At 42.4% G+C, this 27,719-nt stretch overlaps 1 protein-coding gene across 3 annotated transcripts; it reads left to right on the top strand.

The window, feature by feature from the left end:
- The first annotated feature begins 41 nt into the window (after positions 1-41).
- Positions 42-27,719, top strand: LOC142557544 (uncharacterized). Of its 3 annotated transcripts, none has more exons than XM_075669468.1 (18): positions 42-1,629; positions 2,491-2,635; positions 3,427-3,777; positions 5,810-5,874; positions 7,290-7,511; positions 8,126-8,374; positions 9,214-9,371; positions 11,386-11,501; positions 12,555-12,595; positions 13,689-13,791; positions 15,741-15,881; positions 17,671-17,835; positions 18,690-18,811; positions 20,607-20,734; positions 23,810-23,885; positions 24,026-24,078; positions 25,587-25,727; positions 27,538-27,719. In XM_075669468.1, exons 1-18 carry the CDS (start codon positions 378-380, stop codon positions 27,643-27,645), a joined length of 3,636 nt encoding a protein of 1,211 aa, XP_075525583.1. In that variant the 5' UTR covers positions 42-377; the 3' UTR covers positions 27,646-27,719. The 3 variants fall into 3 exon arrangements, with proteins under 3 accessions (XP_075525583.1, XP_075525581.1, XP_075525582.1); XM_075669466.1 differs by having other exon boundaries at positions 43-1,629; positions 27,535-27,719; XM_075669467.1 differs by having other exon boundaries at positions 44-1,629; positions 3,430-3,777; positions 27,535-27,719.

Here is a 27,719-nt window from a genome sequence, read left to right as displayed (position 1 = left end):
AGGCTAACGTACTTTGATTCTCACAAAAGAGAAAGGCAGCACGTCAGCAGCGCACTCAAGTGCTTTCATCAGCTGGTGTTGGCGGGAAATGTTTTCGCGGGAAAGTTGGTGAAGGGAGCGCTTTTATCGGTCATGCGGTCTTTAACCCATTGTTAACTTCTCGAATATACATACTTTTGCGCAAAATTTTACTGGCCACTGGAGGAGTGTGAAACCTTCAGTGATTTGCCGCGGATATTGCGTAACTATGCGTTATAATCTGCACGAATTGCCAGTGAGAGAGAATGAACGGTGAAGTCAGCAACTGCTGCGCTGCGTGTGCTTTAGGTTAGACAGGTGTGTGAAACCTTTTCCTAAGGACATTGCTTCACGTGAGGATGGATTCGTTCTTCAGTCAACCTGAACAGGCTTCCGATCAGTCTCTGTTCTCGCAAAAAACGGACACGATCTCCGAAACGTACTCGACATGCTCGCCAGCGGATACACCATCCGTCGGAGATGGTGTGCAAAAGCTCCCGCATTCCAGTCAAGCTTCTCAGTGCCTGAGTGACGGAACTCCAGGTGAACGGCTTCAGGTAATCCCTGAAACAGAAGAGTCATCTCCTCAAGACGACGGATTAACGGGATCATGCCCTCCGGGAAGCCCACAAGCTAAAGCTCTGGGCAGCACAACCGGTGTTCGAAAAGACTTCGCTACCGACAGAAAGGAGCCGGGTGACAGCTCTTGCGCCCAGAACGTGCCAACGGATGACTGGCAGAGTCCTCATGTAAATGGTGGTAATTCAGGTCTGAAGACTCGAGACTCGGGTATCGATTCCGAAGAGCGAAGCAGTACCCTGCTCGACGGTGGTATGTCCAATCACAGCGTCCAACTGCCCTCCGGCGCGCAAGGCGAGAGCACGCATCGGAGGATTCGATTACTGGACGATTCGGATGACGATTCGCCGAGTGACTTGAAACTCCCCGAGTCGAAGTCTGGCACCGACGCCGAACAGCGAGACAGTACCGTCCCAGACGGCGACGCGTCGAATCTCAAAGACGGCCTCGAAGTACCACCTAGTGCACTGGGGGGCTACAGCGCGAATAAGCCCAGGAGAATTCGATTACTCGATGACTCGGACGACGATTCGACAAGTGACCTAAAACTCTCAGAGTCGAAGTCTGATGCCGACGGCGAACGAAGAGACAGTGCCGTCCCTGATGACGCGCCCAGCCGCAGCCTCGAAGTACCACCCAGTGCACTGGGGGGTGACAGCGCGAATAAACCGAGGAGGCTTCGACTGCTCGACGACTCGGACGACGATTCCACGAGCGAGCCAATATCACGGGCCGTCGAAGTTGCGTTGAATTCGGACGCGGTGCGCGGAGGTGACCGTGGAGCAGAACATTCCCGTTCACCCGTGCGCCGCCGCATCTGTGACAGTTCCGACGATGAAATGGTGGACGACGTCGCTGGAGACTCAACTCGTGCTCTTGGCGATGAAAATTCGTGCGGTCCTTGGGTACCTGTAGAAGACGGCGAGTCCGCCGGCAACGTCACAAAGAAGGAGCGAGCAGGTCGAAAGTCGGCCAAGAAAGCAATGGAGGAACTTAAGCAAATATACAGCACGAGCCAAAGAATGGCACGCGGTGAGATCTCTCTTGCCCTTTTGTCTATTTGGTATACCTTTTCCTTCAGCATGAAAGCGAGATGCCTTCGCTCGTGAACTATGTATGGGGCTTTAGTGAACGATAAGCAGGAGTGCATTGTCTCCAGGCGAAAGCTCGAAATTGTGTTTACGAGAACTGAGTGCTTACTGAACAACTTTTCTGAAGAGCAGACGTTACAAATGACCACTACACAAACGCTTTTTGTACTTGTCTTGAAGCAAGATGTCTCCTATAACTGTAGACATGCTATGTTATTTGTTCTTAACTTTCCCAAATTTTCAATAACAAATCAAATATCAAAGTGTATTTGCTTCATACTTGAAATATTGAGTTATTCGATTCTGTACCGCAATATCGCTCATACAGTGCTACCATCTTTTTCGTAATTGTACATGCTTTTCTTTGCTATTCATTGTTTCTGTTTTGTTTTTATGCGTTCGTGACAGCTCATTGGGGTGGCATCTACTGATGCAGTCCGCGTAGTTTGTAGTCAGATGTGTACGGGTACACATGTACACGCATACACTATTAGCTTTTGAACTAGGCATAAAAATGTTGTGATTGCTGTTATCATACTCGTTCCTCCTACATAATGTCTTCAAGATGAAGTAGGTAGCTAGTATGTGAATAAAATGTAGATATTCGTGCACCGTTATTTTCTATGCATGTTTATGAGCTTCAACATGTGTTTAGAGGGGTGTTCTGTTTCGACTTAGGAGGAAGTTAATGCACATATTAATTAATCCTGCATATAAATGAGTGATTCCCTGACCAAGCATTTTTTTTTTTTTCTAACTGTGTTCTAACTAGCTTCTATGCTGTTTGCGGTTTGCACTGCAGAAAGACGAATGTCACTGCCTTATCACGAGCCAGAGAGGCTGAGCTTGAAGGATTTTCTGCAGCAGAGACGGAGTGCTGGATCAGAATCAAACTCGGCCTGCAAGAAGGAAGAAGAAACCACCATGGCCACGCTTCCAAGTTCAAGGTATGCCTCCTTTCAACCAGTCTGCATCCTTCTACTATAATTCATAAGAATATGGAACTTGGAAAGTTCATGCGAATGGTAGAATACTACTGTTGGTGCCTGAGGGTGTTTAGTGAAATGTAGAATTTCTGGATGCTTAAATTTGCGGTGCAGTGCCGAAGACAAAGTATTGTGGGCATTTTTCTGCTTTGTGAATACGTGAATGTTGCCTGTATGTTGTCGCACATAATAGCCTGCTGGCCCTTTTGTCTTTGTGCTGCATCATGGTTCTTGTGCCCATTAAACACATATCGTCAGCATAAATTCAAACACGAACAAATCAGAAACCACTAGAATGCATTGTTGCATTTCCAGGTTCTCCTGCATTTGTAACAGCAGCTTAATTCAGGCTTCAAAACCTGTACTATGTGGGACTACAGTACACTTACAAACCAGCTACAGAACAATTGCATGTTGCAATCCATTGTATAACGGCCCTTCCGAACAGATTTCTCTCTGTTCACATTTCACTATGTGCTGATGGCACAACTTCAGTCCAATTTAGACGGAGCACACCATGCTCTTCGGACTGCAGTCACACCCATCCCAGCAGATATGTTGGTGAATAAGATACTCATTTGCTTGTGCACAAGCAATGTTGTGGTTGCAGAACTACAACTGGTTGCAGAAGATAAACTGCAATTTTTTTGCTCATACCATGCTTTAATTTTTTTCTGGAGTCGTAGCTGAAAATGTAGTGTTATATCTGTTACATTTTTGTGGCATTTGCTTTTTTTTCTTCTCGATGCTAGCAGCACAGACCCCCTGCTTGATGACTTGCCGGCTGTTCTCACTACACTCAATGGCGCGGGTGATCAGGAATGTGCTGAGGAACCTGCGATGACAGAGGCAACACCTTCCGAAAAACAGCCGGCTGAGACCAGCCTTTCATTGAACGGCGTTGAAAGAATAGAGATGCAACATTTATCTGCCAGACGTCGACGGAATTTGGAAGCCATTGCCGCTGGCATAGTTCCACGTCTCAGTAAGGAGCCTGTGATCCTTCTGGCAGACGACAATGGTGACCACTCCGAAGGTGTGGACCATCTGCTGAAGCGGTTGGTGAAGCATACCAAGGTGGATGACCCTAAGAAAAAGAAAGAGTGAGTTCCATGTCTCAGAAACGAAATTGGAGAAGCAGTTTTTTTTTTTTAAATTTCAAATACAGTCAAACCTCTATATAGTACATATGGATATAACAAATCATGTGTTGGATATAATGAAGGAAAACTTTAAATTGTTCTCGTTGATAGGAGCAATTTGCTGTACTTTTAACAGACCATTATTAGCTGTAGCACGCTTATGGAGTGTTTCAAAAGTGGTAATGAGTTTCAGAATGTTTCAGAACAGCTTATAACAACAAATTCAACAACACATAACAATATATGTGCTTATAATGAAGATATTTTTGTATCAGATGTCACTTCACTGTAATGAGGTTCAGCTGTATTTCAGAATTGTGCCTGTACGATTGGAGTTGTATGACATGCGATAGAGATGTGAATGTGTGAAATGACTGCTTCTTTACACAGGTGAAAATTTTCCAAGCCTGTAGCTGACGTTGCATTAAAAGCGTTGATGAAAAACTATTTGGTAAATTGACCATCAATTGTATCGATAGTCTCTTTCAACTGTCGGTAGTGCTATTGATAGTATGCTAAGGCTTGCTGTTGATAGCACTATTGGTAGTTTTGAAATTGTTCACTGGCAATGTCCGAAAATATTGCTATAACTGACCGTCAGTAACATTCAGTTCAATCATTCTTGCAACACTTTCTTGGCAAATTTAATTCAATTATTTCCCTGTTAAAATCTCAAATACAGCTATCCCTGGTACATTCGTACTCATAACTGGCCAGTGTTACATCAGACCAACAACATTACTTGATTGATTGTTTTTTAATCTCATGTAATAAAAATTTATTGTACCCCAGTTACACATGTTTATATCGGCTTTTCATTTTCACTGAGCAGTTATATGTGCAATCTAATTGTGTGTCATCCTGGCATTCTGGTGGAGGAACGAGAGCATTTTCATTTCATTTTATTTCCTCAACTTGGTCTGCTCCTCCTGTTTTAATTTATCTGCCAAGTGACTGAGAACATGTGCTTTGTTTGAGGCTTGGTTGCTTATAAATCCCTTACCGATGACAAATAAAAGCTTGTATGCAGGTGCAACAATTTCTGTGCAACATTGAACATTAACTTCCAAGAATTTTGCTAAGAGAAACCTAAGAAATAGTTCTGAAAAGCCTGAGGTGCACATATTTGAACTACATCTTCAACAAAGAATCACTTGACGGTTCTGTAACGACAATAGTTGAAAGATTGGTTACTCCATATATTTTTGTGAATGGAGTTGAAGCTTATGCGAGTGTTCTTTAAAAATGTTATGTGGATATGCAGCCATACTTTATGTTTTCTTATTTTTCTCTTATGATTAAAAGCCCATTAATTGCAGCATTAAACTACCATAAAATTGTGGTCTAAAAGCCAAGCTGCCAATGTTTAGTAAACATTTTAGATGGCTAACACGCAGAATGATTTAATTTCCCTGACTTCACAAAAAACAAGGGAGTACTGGTTGAAGTCAGCACCATGTACGCATAGTATATGTGCATACATTTGGTGAAATTTCTATTTTTTCTAGTGTTAGAGTAATGGTCTATTAATTTATGTGAAGCTTCCTCTGCCCTTGTCATTATAACCAGTACAACTAAATAATTAAGTTTGTTTCCTCATGGCCGAGGTCCAGTGCTGAATTCAAGAGTACCTGCCATGGTTGTTCAGTGGCTATGGTGTTGGGCTGCTGAGCACGAGGTCGCGAGATCGATTCCTGGCCACGGCGGTCACATTTTGATGGAGGCAAAATGCGAAAACACCCGTGCACTTAGATTTAGGTGTACGTTAAAGAACCCCAGGTGGTCGAAATTTCCGGAGTCCTCCACTACGGTGTGCCTCATAATTAGAAAGTGGTTTTGACATGTAAAACCCCATAATTTAATTTTAAATTCAAGACCTAAATTACTAAAGTATGTAACACAGTACATAATTAAAGTAGAATGGTAGGCTTAGCTTGTAAACTTGCAATGAAAATTTCACACGTAGCAATTAATGAATGTTGTCTGATTTCAGGTCCGTCAAAACAAGTGCCATTGTAGTGCCTGGAGTTATAGAAGAGTGCTCGATTTCGGAAAAACGTTCGTATCTGGTTCTCCTAATTTCATTGATTGATCGAAAACGGGGATAGCTAAGGGATGTCTTCACTAGAAGTGAGGAAAGTGCAGCTTTGCCGAGCTGCTGTGTTACGGGTTTATAATGCATCTGCTCGCCAATGTGCATTGTTCATAGCAAGTTTACAAGTAGGAAAGTTGGTCATGTAGACATCATGCAGATTGCATGACATCTAACTGCATGTTGCACGTCTGCGTGCACATGTCACGCACATTGCGAAATTTCGGGTAAAGGAGAGCTTAAAGTAGGATGGAAAAACAGTTGGAAAAGCTGACAAGAAAGATCCTCATTGCTATTCTGAAATATTCTGAAACTCATTAGTACTTCTGGAACAACCGGAGTGGTGGCTTAGTGGCTATGGCGTTGTGCGGCTGTTCACAAGGCCGCAAGATTAAACCAAGGCTGCAGGGGCCGCATTTCGATGGGGGCAAAATGCAAGAACACCCATGTACCGTGCATTGGGTCGTTAAAGAAACCCAGGGAGTTAAAATCAATTCAGTCCCCCACTACGGTGTGCCTCATAACCAGATGGTGGTTTTGGCACGTAAAACCCTGGAATTTAATTTTTTTGCTTCTGAGACACTGCACAAACCTGCTACAGCTAGTAATGTTCTTGTTAAAAACACAGCGTTTTCACGATGATGGGACAGTGCCCACAGAAGAAAACGATAGTGGTTAACAGACAAGGACCTGTGTTCACAAAATTTTTCTTACGGGAGGGCTGTCCATGACTGGCCACTGACACACACGACAATTGTCTTGTTATCACGCCGATTTTTGCCCTGACTGGCAAGCACCCATGCACCAGCCAATGAACAAGCACTTTTATGTAAGAGAACTTGCGTGAACACAAGCCAGTGCTTTTTACTCATGCACAAGGAATCGGGGATATGATATGGCTTAGTGCAGGCTGATGGGCTAGTTTGCTAGACGTTTTTTGGGCTGTAGCACAGAATAGATGATCGTTGTGTGTGTCTCTGTGTTTCTTTGTACTGCAGTCCACAGAGATAAGGTTCATCAACTATTGCTAAGCATTTTCAGATAACAATTGGGCTACCATGTCACATTTCTGACTGGTCAGTAGTTGCTTTTAGTGTTATCAACTGACAACTGTTTCAGTACATCATGCTGCAACCTGTGACTGAAGTTATACCATTGTGAAATTGTGATGTTCCTGTTGAGCTGTCTGCTCTCTTGATTTTAGAGTGAGACTGTTGTCAATGCGGGCATAAACTTAAGTTCTTGTGCAAAACAGAGCATGCATATTTAATTTAGGAGCCTGATCTGGGTACCGTGAGAACATGTTTGAAATAAAAACAAAAGTAAAAAAAAAAGAAAGCAGAATGTGAATTAAACTTAATGTGCAATCATTTTCTTTCAGGAGTAAGCCAACGCTCACTCTTAAAGGAAAAACTGTTGAGTAAAGTTCGACAACAACGCAACCGTTCACGAGAGCAGCGTTATCTGCAACGCTGCCTGGACAACGAAGAACTCCCACCGGATGCCGTTCAGCCGGATGACGCACCAAAGTCTCCATTGGCGCTCGCTGACGAATTTGAAGAAGAAGAAAATGACTTTTCTGACGATAATGACACGTCATCTGGTTTGTGTGATTTCATTTTTTCATATAGTAGTCTTTTTGTTTTTATTTAAGCTACAACTGACCTCTTATGGCTTTTAGAATCTTCTTTTCATTGGCAGAATGGGCTCATGACCTTGAGTAATGTATTGCTGGTACTATGCTCCCATCATAAAGTGAATCCAAGGTAATACGTACCCTTTTGATCTGAAAGCATTTGGTGAGATGCCACAGTTGTAATTATTGACTGCGGTAGCCACATTTTGAAGGGACTGGAATGCAAAAAAACTGTCATGGTCCTATATTTAGGTGCTTGTTTAAAGAGCCGCTGGTGGTTAAAAACTAAATCGGAGCCCCCCCTTTTATAGTGTCTCTTGTAGCTTGCATGTTGCATTCTTATGTTAAAAACTCCATGATGTGATTTGACTTGACAAGTTGTTAGGTATTTGGAACTTGCTTCAGCGCTGATCTTGTAAGTTGAGGTGATTCTAGTTGTGGGGTCAAGACATAGCAGCCTTGGAGGGCACCATTGACATTTGTCACAGCTCAAATGAAGCTTTTGGGTTATACGATTGATTTGCTGTCTAATTTAGTCATTTACAGTGTTCGCAGTTGAGCATTGTACTTTCAATCAACAGGTGGTGAAGAAGAAGATGATAAAAACTCGGACGACGAGGATGTGGTTCTCAAACACAAAAAGCGAACGAAGAGAATAAACCCTCTTTCCGACGATGAAGATCAAGAAGACGCAGAAGATATCAAAAAGACTTCTGCCGGAAATGCTGAAGACGAAGATGATGACTCCATTGGCGAGCTCCACCTCGAGATGCCCGCTTTTCTTGACGCAGAGGATAACGTTGACCAGCCAGCAACGGGTGATGAGGATTGTGAGCTTCCAGTTTAATTATTTGCATTGTGTTCTGCACTTGACCCTTTCAGCGAGTTTGCATGTTAGAACATTAATACCTTCAGAGTTTTTGCCCATCCATCTTATAAGCCAACTAGGGAGTCGAAATCTGGGGAAACAGATTATATTTCTCTAGCCCCAACGGTAACAGCAAAATAATGTTAGATGACTGATCTTGTTTACAGTTTTGTGCCAACGGGGTTTATTGAAGACGGCTTCAAATCAACAAGCCTTGCTTTCTATCTATGAGTTATTTTACACTTTATATACATTTGCAGAGCAATGTATACCTCTTTGAACATCATAAGGATATGCTGGCAGGCTAGTTGCTTTGACGTAATTATGTATCTTGTACGGCGTGTGTGAACAACAGTCTGGTGTTCTCATTTCCCCCGTTGTCCATATGCGCTGTATAAGTATGTAATCTATGAAAATCAGTGTAGCTCAAGAAAAAGCACTTTTGTGCAGTTATATAGTAATAGGTTAGGAAGTTTCATATAATCACTGTTTTATTGTAATAACTTCAAAACAACTGCAGGCCAACTACAGTGTCAGTCATGTGATTTCATTACACTTCCTCTGCTGCATCATCATAATCAACTTTAAGGCTAATACGGATACTTTAGATTTGGTGTTGCACATGCCTGTACAGAGAAAAAGAAATTTTTTTTCCCTTACCTTCATTTAACCCATAGAGGACAAAATTGGCAAGACAGGAATATACTTTTAGATTTAAACCGTGTGGGAACCCATTGCCTCTGCCTCTTTGCATGCCTGACTTGTTGAACATTTCCTCACATATTTGTATTCACATTTAAGGTACGGAAAGCTTCTTGGATTCCTCACAAGTGGCAAACAGTGACAAGAATTCGCAGACACCCCTGATTCGGAAAAGCAGTGCTGTGCACTGTTTTCAGCCTGATGAAACGGAGCTGTTCAGCCCTCTTACAGGTCTTCCACGGACACAGTCAAAAACTGTGAGTATTTTCATGAGCTACGTACAACTGTCATTCACTTGCTTTTAGTTTTGTAGTTGTGTTTTGTTATTGTGTCATCATCATGGATGTTGTTTCATCATTGCAGTGTTGTCGTTGTGGTGTCATTATGTTTTTTGTTGATGAAGCACTTAACGACACAAAGTAAAAAGAACAGGTTGATGAACACTGCCTAAAAGGCAAATTTACCAACTTGACTAAGGAATATATAATAAAGTAAGAAAGAAAAGTATGAAAGGAGGACCACTGTACGATAGATGCATAAGCAGATGAAAACCAACTGCAAATGTCAAGGAATCTGGTTGGAAGGTAAGTATTCCAGCAGGGAACTGTGGGCCTCATCGTGACAAAGCCCTGTTGTTATTTGCACTCGAATTCTAACATAAAGAATGCTGGTTCAACAAAATTTCCAGTGCAAAAAGCTTCCTTTACTCATTGTTAGAGTCCCATAAATGCGCCAAAGTAACCACCACAACAAAGTCTGTCACAGGCACAAATTATGTTTTTCTTTCAACATTGTTTTCACAGAGCAAGCTTGAACACAATACATTGTAAAAAGAGGGGACAAAAAGAAAAGCTGTACAGCTACCCTTGCGAGTTCTGACACTAAGAAAATATTAATGACCGAATTAAACTACAAGGATCCACAGTCTTTGAATGCTCCTAAAAGTAATGTTGGCAACAGCCATGCAAGAGTCTTTGTGAGAGTTGCATCACGTTGCTGCTTTCTTGCAAGTGCAAGCAGGCCAAAATTGCAGGTTTTTGGAACTAAAGCTTTCTGTCTGTGCCATTAAACTGCATGTTGCATGCTTACTTCTAACTTTCTTGTCTACAGTGTCCTACAACAAAATTTTCTTATGAGCCCCACCATTTTTTTTTTTTTTTTTTTTTGTGGCAGGATTCAACTATATATTGTATTTAACTATGTATTCATATTTGCATACTGCAGACTTCAACTAAGGTTATGACAGTCAAAGCATACCAGCAATGCATTTCAAATTACAGGTTAGAGAGGACACTCTGACATTCAGAAATCCTTGTTACGGTAATGACGACATATTGTCCGTTCTTAAAATTTTATTGCTGTACAGGTCCAGGGAAAGATTGTGTACATATTTGAATAGGTCAAATACCTTTTCAGGAAAGCCCAGCGACATGAGTTGACAAAAGTACAGAAGTTTCAGGGAATCAATATGGTGTCATTGTGATGGTTAGATGAGACCAAGAAGCGCTAAATAGTAAATTCTCTGTTGAGCAGTGGCAGAAGAAACAAATAGCACTATCTTTTTCCTAGGCAGATTGTACTTTTGAATGTTGGCAGTCAGGATACAAGTTAGTTGTTTAGTTTCCTTTGAAGCTGCTCACAGTAACAAACCTAGCATAGCCTAGCCTTTTGGGGGCTTTGCTACCAGCAACATCAATACATTTAGTATGGCCGGGAAAGCCGAGGGTCAGAAACACACAGCCTTGAGGTACTCCAGAAAATGTGCCTGCTTCAGATGAGCTGCAGAAGTTGAACTGGACGTAACGGTTATGAGTGAGCACACTGAAAAGGAAACTAAAATTGCAACTACTGACACAGTCAGCAGGTTGGGTATCAGTGAGAGACTATGTTTACTAAAATGTTTACGGCATGGGGCAGTGCCAGAAGCTTTGGAATAATGTCAATGCTTTGTGAAACTAAGTCAAGAGCAGAAGATGTGAACTGATTCAACTAACTTGGTGATGGTGCAAGATCCATGCCAGAGACCATGCTAACATCGATGCCAGAGACTGTGCTGCTTATAACATCACGGAGGATGTTATAAGTTTTGAAGAGGTTTACGATATTGTGCTTGCGACATTACTTAGAAGTTTGTTTGTTTGTTTCACATTTAGTTTCATAGAAGGCCAGTTCAGCCTGTGTAATAGAAAGTTGCATGATTTTACACACGCTTTCTTTTTCTTTCTGAGACTATGTGATGAATAATAACAGTACTGTTGCGCAATTGTGCAGAACACTCCACAGCAGGGAAATGCTTCTGCATCAAGCAGCTTTCAAGAGAGCCCACTGTACTCGACTATTTCAAGACCTCGGTCCTTGGCTTTTTCTCCCTTGACTGGAACTGCTGGGTCTGTTGCTGTTTAAGCAATTCCACTTCTGAAGATAACAATTTGTTAAAGGCCTGTTGCAGATAGCAAAGATATAAAGTAGCCTTTGTATGAGATTCTGGGCCTGTAATATGATAGATCTATCACAAAAGAAGCTTGCCACAGCATGCTTAAAATCTCAGAGGTCATGGTCTGAAGTTTGCATCACATCTGTTAACAACCAGATGCGTATTTCTGCTAGGTGTTAATTAAAGTATGCTAATAAGGAAATTAGACAATTACCATCCCATGCACATGGGTTACATGTGGTCTTTTAAGTACACAGTTTGCATCAAAAATATGAGCAGGCTCGTGTTTAATTAATGTGCTAGGTGAATATGCCTAAACTTTCAGGCGCGTTTTTTTATCTGCAAGATGTCCGTTATTTTGTATCTGCTCAAAACATTTCACTGCCTTTCATGATGAATATACAGAACATGAAAAAAACACAAGAGAAAATGGGCAACAGGACAAGTACTTGTCCTTGCAACTACTTGTACTTGCAATGTGGTATAACATGCATGTGTTGTGTGGCATGGTGCTTGCTGTTTTTGAAGCTGTTACGCAGAATTCCTTGCAAGAGACAACATGGTAACTGTGGAGGCATTGAAGTATGCAATTCCATTTGTGACTGTGCTGCTAAAGTACAGTGTTATATCTGGTACTCTTACTTCCAAGTTCGAAAACTTGTTGAAAGCACCAACTGTGAAAGACTTGTATAGAAACCAAATTGTGTCCATGAAGACAGCTCATTTTTAAAAACACTTTGAGCGCAAAACGAACAGAAACAAAGAAAAGGAGCAATACAAGGACGAACACTTCATCTTTCTTCGTTCTTTGTCCCTGTTTGTTTTGCGCCCAAAGTGTTGTTAAAATTAATCTGTTCCAACTAGGCCGACTCGCCGTTATGCTTCATGAAGACAGATGACATGAGTTGCCCGAGACAAGTGTACAATTTATTTCAACAAGTGTTCTTGAAATTGTGACTGTGCTATTAAGCAGTGCCGGCTGAAACATCCTTGTTACCTCTTCCAGGGCCTTAACAGCATGCAGGTCTCTACGAAGGCAGCTTTCAGGTAAGATTATGAAAAAGGTCGAGGGTCGAGCATTCCAAGTCACTATATAGTGCCTCAGTGCATTGAGACTGGAGACAGTGCAATGGTAAAGATGGATTAGCAGTTTTCATTGGCACGAAACCTTTGTGGCCCTAATACATTCGCTTTTGCCCTAAGTGTCTGCGTGATTCGCCACTAAATTTCTGATTAGCGATCAATCAATAAAAAAATTAGCCTTATAGCTGGACCAATAGCCTATGTGGCTAGTACCTGGTCCAATATAGAAAATATAGGTCAACCATGTACATATTTGCTCGAGGAGTAAGAACATTGTTTACATGGACAAAACTTAATTTACTAAGGAAGGGTTATTACATTTGTTTAGGCATGAAGAAGCATTTACATGCGAGGTCAAAGTTTCTCCTTGCTTTTATTTCCACAGGTAGAGTGTTCCAAGTTATAGCTCCAAAGAACTCTAATAATCATTCCCCATAGACATTGCTGAAATAAAGAAGATTAAAGTTGAAGTTACTTGCTTGCCTGGTGTTTGCCCGTGGGAAGTTAAATATGGTGTTGGGTAAGGGGACTAAATATGCTGTTGGGTAAGGGGTAAGAGTAAGTTTGTGTTGAGTATTTTGTGAACTAAACAAGCGATTTCTTAAAACCGTAAAGTAATAGATACAAAGGTCATTAAACAGGTTGCAACTAAAGTGATGAACAGAGGAAAATGTTCTGATTCTGAGGGCACGCTTTTGCAACTGTAGTAAAGGTTTTAAGTAAGTTTTATGTGCTAGGGCTCATATTTCACAATAGTAACCAAGGTGGCAATGAAATACAGAAAAATTGCAGGATCAGACTGTCAGACAACAGCTGTTAGATTAATTCATGTGTTGTAGCACAGTTTTGTTTGTCAGTAATTTCAAGAGATAGGTGACAGTCTGACCGAGAGCTTTAATAGCTTAATAACAATGAAGAAAAAGTTATCAAGCTGATAAAAACTATGCAGGGAGGTTGTCTTGGTGGTGTAGGCCTGGTGAAGCTGCTGCTGTTTTCAGTGCTTTTTCTCACCCTTCACAATTTTCTGAAGTGTTTTCCTTGTGTGTCTCTTCATCAGAGGATTACACTAAGCCCTGGGACGGCAGCACACCTGCCCCTGTTAATCCATCTCAAGACATGGATGAGTTGGTTGGCTTATGTTCCGGCAGCTTTGGAGCACGGTAAGCACCCTTGCTGTCGCATGAGACCATCTTTTCATTGTTTGTATTGTTGAAAAGTTGGTAGCTTGCGCTGCATTATTGTACCTACATAAACATGTGTCAACATGGAGTAAACATATTTGGGGTCTGAAAAAGAAAAGAAACTAAAATTGAATGGCACACTCCAGTGACCCTTTCATCCCCTTAACTCAAACTCTTACCCTAATTCGCAGGTTCACTTTTCTACATTGTGCATTTGTCCCACTAATGGCTGCACCAGTCATGGTTCAAATGAAAACAAACTGCCAGCTCCACATCTTCATTTTTGATGTCATACGACAAGCAAACTGTGGTCTTACCCACTGATTGTAAGAAGCAATTGCACCACAATTAGCTTCATTGGCAAACTGCCTCGCTAGCAAACTAGTTTCACAATCATGAAAAGGGTCCAATATTGTGAACAGTATCCTGTCTATCCTCCAATCCATGAGTGAAAGACTTCTTGCAACTTCTGCTCTTGAAAGCAGGCGAATTTCTCACTTGAAGCACGGTGCTTGGCAAAGCGTGTTTAGCATTGTGTGAGGAACACTACCGCATGTAGACTCCAACACAGCCCTGCATATTGGATGATGGACACATTCAGCCCATTTCGTACCTTATAACGGTTGATTGGAGAAGAACATTGATATGGAGTTGTGGTAAGAGTGCTTGACTCGAAGCCACATAAGTACTTGTTGGACTCTTTACACTACCTATGATATTCCTTTCCTTATTTTAAGAGGATTGTTCAAGGTGTTTTTTTTCCAAATGTGTAAGCACATTCATGCCATTTTCTAACTCCTAATTGCTCTTCACAGTAATTCTTTAAAAAAAAAATGGTATTTTTGCAAATAGAATGCGTGTACTTGATACCGAGGGCAGTAGCCAAAGAAAATGCTTTGAAAATGATAAAAAGCATGCGCAGACGCTTGTAAAAAAGCGTCCCTTCTACTTATTGTTTCACCTGAGCTCCTCTTAAATGATCACAAGCAGTGCAACCTTATGTTGAAGTCACAGCCTTTCCGGCATCATTGTACTGCCACACATCACATTGTACCACTTAGCACGTAAGATATACGAGGACTTTCACTTACGGAATATTGCTATAGACGTTCAGGGTTCGCTCTCCTCCAATGATGCCTGGTGACTCTGGTGCCTTGGGCAATACAGTATCACCTTGTAATGCAAAAGCACTCATGTACATACTTATGTTTTGGTACACGCTAAAGGACCCCGACCCCAGCTGGTTTAAATTAATTCCAAGGCCCCCACCGTGATGCCCCTCAATGCCCATGCATTGCATAGGGGCATTAAAAACCCCACTGTTAGATTTTTCAATTTATTTGTTTATATTTAATATTGTAAAAACCTATATCACCCAAAAGGCATTACTGTAGGGGGGGGGGGGGGTTCCATTACGACTAGAAGTGGCATATTGTTAAATTAGTAATACAGCAGCAGGAATAAACATAAAGTAAACAATAAACAGTCATGAATCAGTAAAAGCAAACCAGCGCTTATAAAAGAAAACATAGGTTTTATACAGTTTTGGGTTCTCCAAGTGACAAATTGTATACAATGGACACATGAGAAACAGTTCATTAGAAGACATTTTCAACAACATTTACAAAATCCTGTGATTGAATAAGATCACTTGGCAACTTATTCCAGTATTCGATTGTTCTAGAGGCAAAAAGAGTATCTAAAAGTGCTATTCTTTGTTTGTAGATTTTGTTTGTGTAGATATGTATTACAGTTCTGATACAGCACAATGCACTGTTCTGGAATGGAACTTGAAGAACAGATTTTATTCTCGCAAATGCAGCAGTACTTCGCTTGCAACAAGCTTCTGCCCGTTGTCCAGCATTTGTGGATGTCTCGCTTGTTTTGTGTATGTATGCTTTGTGTACCTATCTGGCTTTTTGATGCAGTGCTCAAGCTGATCAGATCGATGAAGACGAAGAAGACAATGACATGCTTGAAGCCAGCCCTGATGAACCAAATGAGGAGGACGTTGGAACTGACAGTGAATTCGAAGGCACTCCTGCTGCAAGAGAGCAACCAGCGCTCAAGTAAGTTTCCTTAGTGCAGTTATTTAGCGCTGCATTCTCACACATATCTGGTGGTCTCGTTTATTTATTTATTTAGTTCTAACAAATTCTTCAAAAACTACATGAAGCATTATAGATCAGTTCTTCCTGTTCAGGTGGCCTCTGGACGAACAGGCAAACAAGACTTGCAGGACAAAATACAGTGCCCAAAAAATCTGATCAGAAGGTTTCACTAATCCATTTATTTAAATGTTCACTTTAGAGAAAATGTTTCTGTTGAAGAATTGAGACCGAGCAGGGGTGAGGTTGCAACTACTTAACACAAATTTTGAGACTGGCATCACTTTTGAGATAGTCGTCTAAAATGTGCGGCGAAGTACAGTCATTCCAGTTAAGCCTAAAGCATTGAGCAGTTTGGCACGACCGTAATGGTAACTTCAGTGCATTTTTTAAGCAGAGTTTAAGGGCAGATATCTCAAAAGTCGTGCTAGTATGAGCATTTCTGGTAAGCAGGCGTGATTTCACAAAAGCTGGCGCTTTAGCTCAATCGTAGAGCATCACATGCATAAGGCGCAAGATGTGGGTTCGGCGCCCACGTGCGGCCAAACCCAGTGATAACAGTGGCGTCCTGTGGCTATCCTACGAACATGCACTGCAAGGACATTGATATCCTAGAGATGTGTCGAATAGGTCCTGCGTACGTCCCTCACCCAACCATTTGGATGCGCTTTCCCTGTCTGCGGACATCCCTTGAATGTCTGCGAGGGGCATTATGGGGACCTGCTGCATACATTTTACAGACATATGCCAGGGCCTTTTGCAAAGTGTTTGCCGTAATGTCAATACGGTCACAGCATATGCTATGTGACAAATGCAATGGGTGGAGCACCCACGTTTCAAGTACAGGTGCACTGTGTGCACACGTTACGCGTACCAGAAATGCAGCATGCTCATTCTTCTAGGCCTTCTGCCAGGTGCAAGTGGCTGATTGAACTAAAGTTCTGAAATTAACTTGCGTCTGAAAATTCGTAAAGTATGACATACACATGAGCTGCAGACAGGACAGCTTCGCATTGTAATGGAAAAATGCAAGAAAACATTATTCTGTTACGAGGAAACTCAAAGATAAAGCTTCAGTTGGAGCTGGAAAAGGTTCATATGGGATAACCTTGGAGCATTCGTAGTTGAATGTCTGAAACAGGCCTATGTCCGATATCCTTGGGACGTTCGTGGTAGGATATCTGAAACTGCATGTCCTACTTGTCCTCGGAATGGTGCGTAGACATTGGGGCATGACTCAGATGTCCTAAAGAAAAAGTTTTTTCACTGGGTGGACATTGGTACATGATTCGTATGTCCTATGGACAAGTGTGTGTACTGGGAAGTCATCTATTTTACTGATTTCATTTCCTCATTATTTCTACATCTCAATTAAATAAAGGTCAGTTAATATCACCTTTGTTTTTCTTGGTTTTATTGTCTGATGGCTTCATGTGGTTGCTACTAACAAAAGACTGAGGCCTTTAGGTCCCATATTTCTTCTTGATCATGAAAATACAATTCAGTCAAAGTAAATCTAGCTTGCTTCTTGCTGATATCAGCTTGTAACAAATATGTGCTTCAAGCAAATATTGGAAATTACGAATGTTCATTCCTGTCAGATGCGATTTTATTATAACATGGTTCAGCCATATTACATTACTGAAATAGCTGTGTGACTTATGTTGTCGATACGACGTAGTGCTCATGCATGCTTTGTGTTCGTGCTGCGCTCAGGAACTGAAGCGCAAAACGTTTGTACATGATTCAGGTTGCAGGACTTCTTTGAGGACGAGGCCGAGCTTTCCGGAAGTGACGTTGGAAGCGACGGTGAAGACGAGGATGACGATGAAGGAGTGCTGGCAGACCTCATAGCCACAGAGAATGAGAAAGAAGACACCGACAAGATCCGGGAAGAAATTGGCCGCTTCCATTTGTGAGTCATCACTTAATTGTCTTTGAAAAGTGAATCATTGAGGGCATGAAATGGTAATAGAAAGAAAGCACACATGTGCCTGCTTACCTTTTAGTCTTTCCTTATTGTTCCATTGATACTGTTGAAGGTGAAACGTTAGTATTGTTTACTTAATAGGCTCTCTAGACACTGTGTTAGAAGAACTTGCTGTTGGTAACTCATTATGGTAAAACAAATTAGAGCTCAGAAACCCCACCAGCATACTTGCACACACCTACACGCTCAATCACTCTGTCTGAAGGGGGGGGGTCTTTTCAGAGTGATTGCGTGTGTGGGTGTGTGGGCGTATGCAGGTAATGTCTTTTGCGTTCTGATTTTTTCTACCATAATAAACACTGTGACCATCACATAAATGCTTATGAGCAATCGTGCTGTTTTATAAATTAGATGCTCTTTGCAGTGTGTGCTCTGGTAAGAACTCAAATTGCTTCACCCAGAGGTGGTGATTGAGTGGCTATTTCTGCAGTTGACCAAAAAATAGCCACTGAGAAATGGTCATGGGTTCAGTTACTGGCTGCATTTCAATGAAAGCAGAATGAAAAAATACTCATGTGCCATTGAACACTCTGAGATATAATTTTATATGTTTGAATTGTTCTGTTCTGGCTGGGTTTTTGTTTTAGGCATGTAAAGCATACTCCTTGGCCGGGAAAGTTTCTTTTCGTCGAATTGAAGATATGGGCATTGCATCATGGAAGAGTATCTTGATCACCTTAGTTTGTTTCTGTGCATGTGCCTGTATTTTCCTGTGCAGCGTCTGCTTGCTGCGCATTGTGTTGCAGTTTGTGGTTCTAAGTTGCTGCATTGTCCTTTAGCAAGCAGCTTCTTGACGAGGACAAGCGCGAGTTGAAGATCTACCAGGAGCTGCTCTTGGAAGATGGTGATCTCCACTCCGACGGCGCAGGGCGTCAGCGACAGTTTCGTTGGCGAAACTCAGGTACGCATACCATAGGGCTTCGGCTGAAACTTGAGCCCATTTTCACATTCTCAATGTCTATTAGGTAAGCGTATTGGCCACCTTCATTCAGCCAACTGCAGCTTCTGTTTAAGAAAAAAAAAACGTATGGCTGAAATTATCAAGGGAAGGTTGTCAAAGCCAATTGATAGCTTCCCAGTAGATCTGAGATATTCTGCTTGGGATATGTGTTGGTTATAGCTCTATGGTTTAATGCCATGGTTAATGCCTTGTGGGGGCTTTCAAGTATCGACATCTAGGACAGGTGGTCTACAGCTTCACCATGCAACGAGACAAGAGACATGCTGATGTATTCACATTGCCTAAACCTACGGTTATAGCATCAGACATGCTGCAGCCAGCGTCTCGTGAAGTGTTACCTGTGTTGCAAAGCACTTATTTAAATCCTGCATTCATGTGTCAGTGACCCATCATAGTGCTGTCGTGTGCAACAGAGGAACACTGTGCGTGTGTGATTGCGGTGCACCAGTTCGGCTGTCTGTTTCACTGCCTGAATCGGGCTGCAGACGGCAGGGATGTGACGCGGCGAGGGCAGCTGAAGTGTTCGCATAATTGCTATTGGATATACCTACACACACAAAGTCGGAAATATATGCTGGCCAAGTGGTGCCAGATGACTGCTTTGATGTTGGATACTGTGTGTCCTTGCATACTAATACAAACATTCTGAGTGGCACTGGTTTGCTGATCTTCTTACCTTATTGTATCTTGTTGCACTGTAATTTCTGTTTTCCATTTTTGTATTTTTTTTTAATTGTTTCTATTCTGTACATCTGGTTGCATTCTTTGTTTTCTTCTAAATCATGCCTTGGTTCTTTGCCGACAGCACGTATCAAAAGAAATTTATTAAAACAAATAAATATCTGATGTCTTCTCTACAAGCAAAGCACATTTTATCTCCTTGCTTAGTTTCTTAATTGCTTGCATATGTTTTCTTTTTCTTCCCTTTTTTTATATTGACTATATATTTAGAAATAAGCTAGTGTAAAGCAGAAAAAATAAACAACTAATTTTTTTATAGTGTCACTGTTAGCACAAATTTGTACCTCTAGAGTTGCAATGTGGGCTTGTTGGTAATGCATCTTCAAGGGGGGTATGGTAAGCGCGATTCACGCTACCATACCCCCCTTGTCCCGCGATTGTCCCGTCTTTGAATCCGTCCCGATTGTCCCGTCCCCCTCTTGTCCCCCTTGTCCTACGATTTTGTCCCGTCTTTGAATCGCGCTACCATACCCCCCTTGAAGTTGTACCTCTAGCTTCATTTAGTAATAATCTGTCTGTCATGCGAGTGCAGGAGGCAAGAACACATGAAGGAAAACAAAGCACATAAGACTTCTACAAAGTGGCCAGCACAAGAGGCTACCCATAAAGCTACTTGAAATTCTGCATAACTGATTGTGTCATTTATTAATACATTCCAAGACCGGCCACGGCGGACGCATTTCGATGGGGGCGAAATGCGAAAACACCCGTGTGCTTAGATTTAGGTGCACGTTAAAGAACCCCAGGCGTTCGAAATTTCCGGAGTCCCCCACTACGGCGGGCCTCATAATCAGAAAGTGGTTTTGGCACGTAAAACCCCATAATTTAATACGTTCCAAGAGTCACAGCATCTGAAAAGCTGATATTCAAAATTGTGTTGCGAGTCAGCACGATTGTACTGCCAGCCACTGGTATTTCTGCAAGCTAACAAAGGCGTAATGATCCGCGTATGTAATATGTGGGTTAGTGGAAGAATGTGCCTCTACACCCGCAGGCACTGATGACCTGGACCAGCGACCTGGCTCAGATGGCGAAGAAGAGGCGCACATCGAGACGGAGCAGGAGGCAGATGCAACGTGGCGCCTGCAGCGCTTGGAGCGAAGGCGCTGGCTGCAGGAGCAGGTGCGGGGCCACAGTCTCTGTCTGACCTTTCTATGCATCACAAGGTTTTTTTTTTATTTCACATCTCGGTGAATGCCATTGTGCAAACCTGCATTCCACACAATTTTGTGCAGTGAACTCGTGGCGCTGTGGCTGTCAAAAGATTCAGAGGCTGAGCTTGGGAATGTGGGTTCATTTTCCCAGCCACTGTGGTTGTATTCTATTGGGAGCAGTGCTCAGACTCGGGTGCGCATTTATGAACTCCAGGTGGTGAACATTAATGCGGAGCCCTACACTGTGTTGTCTCTCCTAGCTCGATTGTCACTTTGGGATGGAACATTAAACACAATCAGATGATTGCCACCTGCAAGTTGTTTCTTCATCCACTTTCATTTCCCTATTCCTTAATATTGTTGTTTCTACATTTGAATTAAACATAATTATATTTCTGCTACTTTTCCTGTGGCTTCATGGTCTGTTTTATGAATGTGGTTATAACTAACAAAAAATCAACTTCCTCAGATCCCCTTAATCAGAAGGTCAATTAGTGATTCCAATACCCACCCACTCACTCACCTATACACCCACCCACTTCACATAATCAATCCAATAAATAAATAAATGAAAGAGTGCAAGTATGAAGGCAATTGCCTGCAAGATTCATGCTGTCACTAGACTGCATGCTTCAGCTTCTCTTTTTATGTTGCTCTCTATTTACATTATGCAACAACAAATGTTGTGCGTTTGTTACTGCAAAGCTCAAGAGATAGTGAGGGACATAGTTTTCTCACGCCTCAGAGTACCACCAAGTGTTGCAGGAGCCTTGCTGCCAAGATTAGGGTCACAGCTTGTCATGCGCACAGCACTCTCAGAACTGCTAGTGGCAAATAAACCACGGCACATGAAATGTCACACAGGGCCTATAGAGTGAACACTGTGTACATGTTATACAAAGCGGTGGTGGTGCAGCTGGCCAGTTCCGTAATATTACTGAGCAAGCCTCAAGCAGCCAGTATAGTTACATACTTGTGACATGTTAACCGGGACAAATGCTAGGGCCCGCACACACTGTCAGTGTGGGCAGGCCAGTGATTTCAGGTCAGTAATTTCATTGCTTTTATTGCAATAGCAATTATAGACGCACTCCAAGCACATTTCCGCCATTAGCGTCGCCGACGCTGTGAGGTTCCGTATAAAGTCCAAGGTCGATAACACCGTCGCCACGCGCGCTACACCGTGTGTGCGAGTGAAGACGTGCGAGGGGAGCCAACAATCACAGCTTAATCAGGCCCACGCGATAAAGATGAAAGTGGGCAGGAAGTGCGCCTTCTACTATGCTTGCAACTGCGCATGTGGCGGTGGCGCGTGGATGCCCGGCCGTATCTTGAGAGCGATCTCCGCTGGGGGCAGAGTCTAGGTACATCCGCAGCTCGTAGCTTTGTTCGTGCTGTGTGTTCTCGGCGCGCACTTTTCGTTGAAGCGACAGACAGCACGAATGCCATTTTGCTCGCTGATGCTGCCGCATTTCCTCATGCCAGCGTTTTGGCAGCCAGTTACTGCGGTTGCCGAGTCAGATGTGTTCATGTTTGCTTTTGTGTGCATGACACCATGCTTCTTAATGTAGTTAGTGTGCCTGTGTTTACGTTATACGGCCAATAAAACTACTATTCTTACTATTTGCTATCGGAATCGATGCTTCACCTTTCGGGCGAAACTGCGACTTTTTTTTGCAAATGAAATGCTTCGTGCACTCCCACAGGTCTACAAGAAGACTTCAGTACAGTGCTTTTGTGCGTTCATATCTTCAGTATACTATTATGTGCTTCGTAGCTGCCACTATGTTACTATATATGCCTGCACTTCTCAGATAAATGGCCTTTATCACCATTTTACTTCTCTCTGTGGACATGCACAATACTGCGTTGTGTTGTGCGCACCTCCTTGCACAGGCGCTGGCAGTAGTGAATAATCAAGTGGTGATAGACGTCCAGAAACTGATGTTTATTTTAACAAATTTGCTGCTTTGTTTAGGGTGGATGTTTTCTGGGGTTCTTTGGTCACAGGTGGAAAGTCAGGTGCCTGCTTATAACCGGACTTGGCTCGTAAGACCTTATCACTTATAACCCACCAGAGTGGCTCAATTGCTGTGGCGTTCAGCTATAAGCACAAGGTTGTGAGTTCAATTCTCAGCCTCTGCGTTTGCGTTCTAATGGGGGTGGAAACGCAGAACCAATTGTGGGTCTTGCTTTTGGTGCATATTAAACAGACATTTAAGAGAAAAATTTATTTTACCTCTATTAGTAAATTACTGTATTTATTCAATTATAAGGCGAGGGTGCAGTTGGGGGGACCCGAGAAAGAGAACTGACGTATGTGCACTAATATAGCTGATGGATAGCCCAAAATACCAAATAATCACAAGCACCTGGAATAATAGGGATACTCGGTGCGGGTTATATGCAGATTTCACCTTAAGATGCGACTTCATGGCAGCGTGAATATTGCCTTATAGTATAGCTTCATGGCAGAGCACGCCGCGCTGCTGTGAAGTCACACCATAAGAAGAAATTCAAGCTGCCGCAGTCTCACCATCACCAACCTTTAGTGTTGAATATCTTGAATTCTCAGTGCAGGTTATACAGGCAATAAATATGGTACTGCCTCCCTGCCAAGGTTTATTAATCGCAACAATTTGCCCTACCGTCCAAAATCTGGATTGCCGGAACCTTGCCTTATCTTCGAATACATACGGTGCATTTCTAAAATAACAAAAAAGTCACTCTTACCATAAGAAGAGATTTGGCAAGCCAGAAATGATGCAATAAAGCCTAATGATAGGTGCCAACGCTGCCTCAAACTTCCCACACCTGCTATCCCTGACATCATGGATTTTCCCCAACCGTTGCATCTCTCGTAGCCCCTGTGTCCGTTTGGAATGTTAAATGTTATCAACCAATCCTTGTCAATTACCGTTATCAGGAAGAATGGGGCTGTGTTTGTTCCTTAAAAAAATGTTTGAGTTACCAGGGAGTGTGTGTCAAATCTTAAATGTAACTCCAATGGCAAAAGGCACTGTAATTCGTTTTCTTGTTTCAGGAGTCCACGGAGAGCCCGGACACTCCCGACAGTGCATCCTTCTCCGAGCAGGAATCATTGCTAAGAGCCCCTACAGGTGATCCAGTTGCTTTGACTAACGTCCTGATTTATATTCTGTTCTGTTTCTCTGCATTACTCCGTTAATTGGGCTTGAGTTTCATGCTGCTTCTGACATTTTTGTCTCCTCCCCTCCCCCTTTTTTTTCCCTTTCTGCAGCGATAGCAAAGCAGGAATTGAAGTTTTGTAATAAGCCAGCAGCCAAGAAAGGAGTAAGTTTCACAGTTTTTTCATACCTCTCTGTGTACTTTGTTCACTGAGCATCGATTTGTGTAAGGAGCAGCAGTACAACAATGGATTAGCAGTGGAGCTATTTGTGAAGTCATCATTACATCCTCAGATACCTCACCCACCCTGCAGTCGAATTTGAGAGGAAGGTGTGGAGTTGGTCTAAGCCATGTGATGCATAGGAGAGATACCAGAGTAACAGAATTGGTGTAAAGGGAAGGGAAGTGCAGTCGAGGACAACCGAGAACTCGGTGGTGTGACTGCATTTTTTAAATTTGCAGGCATAAAATGGAATCAGCTTACACAAGACAGGGTTAAATTAGAGATTGCTGGGACAGGCTTTGCATACTGAAATCTGATGATGATAGTCTGATGTCTGAAGAAATAGGCTGATGATAATGATGACAATGATGAGCGTAACAATAGGCTGGTCTCACAAATTTTCAGTCTTCGGGCCTGAACTCTGTGCTGTGGGTTCATGACACGACGCTACCCCAACGACGACACGAAGCACCAGAGGAAGTAGTAAAGAATGCTTAACTTGAAAATAGTCTCGTGCGTAAAAATGTAATGTAAGTTCTTCAATGGCAGTAGCCATTGTGCATCATAAACAGCCACTCACAGAGGTACACACAGGTCGGACCACAATGGTGTCCTCAGATGCTCACATGCACTGATCTAATGTTCCCTCAGCTCCTATTTCATTTCGTTGTTGCCCTCTTGGTAATGTGCCTAGTCCGGATTTGGAAGTTGAGACGCAGTACTTAGCAATATTGCTATGCTAAAACCAGTTGGAAGAGGCTTAGCAAAGAAAAAAAAAAGGAAAGAAAAAGAAGGCAGCAGGATTTGACACTTCCTGCAGCTCTGTACCCGCTGCCGCACTAGCAGCCTCTCATTGAGGACACTGCCATTTTTCTCAAGCATAACTTTTTTTTTGCCATGTGCACAATGTCTTCCTTGTCTGAAATCTCTTCCTTGTCTCCAAAATAAATGCACAGACACCAGTGGCGGTGTGCCCTACACAGTGGAGTTCTTTTCGATCAAGTACAGGCCGTCCAGAAGGCCCACGGTACGGCGGTACGGTTAAACCTTACTGTCCCGACGTGGGAACCGCCTGCGTCAACCTAAGGGTTGGTCTTCAGGACGTGAATAAAGTTCATCACACCATACCATAGTGCTGTGGTTAGCTAGTCCAGGTCTCAGTTGCACGTTGCCGTTAAAGCAACAAAAAAAATGTGGGCACAAGATATATATACATATATTTTTTTTTCTTAGCCCTATGGCAAGGTTCAAGCTGAAAATGAGGAGATGACCTAACGACAACACAATAATGATAATGACTTGATGGCAACGACAGCAGTCATCGGCATAGTGGAAAGGGTAGCTGGACACAAGAAACCCAGTTTCGAACAGCTGTCACTGCAAAAGTTGCAGTGGCAGCATGCAAGCAGGATTTTGCTAATTTTACTGCGCAATTTCTCTTTGTTCCCAGGCAATGTGTGGTTCTTTCCTGAAGCTAGACTCTGGAGTCCTCGGTCGCATTGCCGAACGCATCAAGGGTGCCGCTCCAACCGAGGTAGAAGGTTCAGTGACCACAAAGAATTTCGTATTCAGGGCTGCCGAAGAGAAGCCTGTGAGTATGAGAGTTTTTGTCATTATCAGCATGGCTTCACAGAAACAGTCATTGTTTTGCTGCTGTAGTAGAAATGGAGGGCTCACATTCAACTATGTCCTAGTGCATCATTAATGCATCCATTATAGATATTAACCCTCTTGATGTTGGGTTTTCTCGAAGGTGACGCACCTCCAGCATCTTCTTTTTTCCCCTCAGATATTAAAAAATAAACGTAACGGTTTATTTTTGGTTGTTCAGAAGGGCAAAAATGACACATATAATGGCAAATGCTCTCTTGATATGGTCCTCACATCCCATCTGATGCCAGTGGCACGGCTTGTCTGAGACGCGTAAACGTACCGGTACGTCAGTCAGACTGAAAGGGTTAAATAACTATTCTGTTGCATTTATATTGTTTGTTCTATGGCAACATCATCCTCTTCCTTGCCAAGCTGCTCCCCATGCGAGTGCTTGTAGCAGACGACAACTGTTCTGCTGGACCCAATGAAAGCTGGTTAAGGGAGGTGAAAATGTTCAATGGGAATTGGTAAATGTGACAGTGTAAGCTGAGGGTGGGCGGAGGGTGCAGCAAGTGCTTCTTTGGTAGCATGCAAAAATGCTGCTGAGTCACAGTTATACATGTATGCGCATACCTTGTTATAGTGTCAGAGTATACATACAGAAGTAGATAATGTGGTCAGTCTCCTGAACGCCTAGGGATTAGACCATAGTGAAAGGGTAAATATTTACACAGTGAACATAAGCAACATTTAAAATATTAGTGGAACATATGTATACGTATGCTGGAAAATAAAAATGAATAGGTAACGGGACTGAGAAGAAGAATCAGAGTGACGTCGAATACAAATTGGTGCATGGGCTGCTGGTTGATGTAATCAAGTGCTTATTATATACAGCAAGGAGGGAACATAAAGCGTATGTGAGGGGCTTAATTAAACAACCACATGAAGCCAACAGGAAAGCATTGAAGAAAAACTTTTTTTTTAAATTGAATTATGTATGGAAGTCAAGTTAAAGGGAAGCCAAACTTGCACTTTTGCTATCACGGATGCGATGTTTCGTTGTCTAGTGGCTCCATGTGGTCGTAACAAACAAAAAAGCACATCGCTTGCGCTTGGGACCAAAACATAGTACACGGAACACTGGAATCGCAAAGGTGCACATAAATGTGCAACTTGACCTAATATAACTCCCGCAAGTTGTAGTTGTTATGTGAAGCAATTTTTCTGTACATAGCACCGCAGATCAAAAACAGTGACACTGCAAAATGGGTAGAGTGAGATTTCAATGATCTCACTAGCATAGTTTGTGCAGCGTTGCCTGATAAGTATTAAGCAGAGCATTGAGTCGACATTTTGACAAGACAACTTTTCTACAAGCCTGACTTGTCGACAAGACGACAAGTCAGGCCCTGAGAAAAGTAACTATCCTTGTTGACGAAATGTCGACTGGAGACATCCCCTGCTCGACCATTGTCAATCATGCTGGAGTGCCTCACTTCAAAGGGGCATTCACTGATGATCGTTATCATCATAGTGTGATGGTGGTGGTAGATTGCCCTTGAACATTCTGGTTGTCTGAAATGAAATGTCAGAGTAGCTATAGGAAGATTTTAAAAAATTGTTTCTAAGCAGAGTTCGTAAACAGATACGCTTGGTTTTTCCAGAGAACAGAAAACAAGCAGAAATAACATTTGGACAGTTGGAAAAAGGAAAGAACAGGCTTATTACCTTAAAACCAGTCACAAACTTTACCTATTGTTCATTTGTGTTCAATTTTAACATTTTTCGTTCCTTATGTTTAGCAGAAGAAACGGCCATCTACCAGTCAGCCCAGCCAGGAATCGAAGAAACCCAAGCTAGTGGAGCTTTCGGAGCAGAGAGAGTTAAAAATCAGTGTCTTCAACTTCATGTGAAAATTTAGACGTATCATATACAGCAGGGATTTTGTATATTGGGACTTATTTTAAATAAACATATTTATTTTATT

This window comes from Dermacentor variabilis, chromosome 9 (genome assembly GCF_050947875.1).
Source record: "Dermacentor variabilis isolate Ectoservices chromosome 9, ASM5094787v1, whole genome shotgun sequence".
NCBI lineage: Eukaryota > Metazoa > Arthropoda > Arachnida > Ixodida > Ixodidae > Dermacentor > Dermacentor variabilis.
Note: the sequence above shows the minus strand (reverse complement) of the source record. Positions and strands in the feature narration are given on the sequence as shown.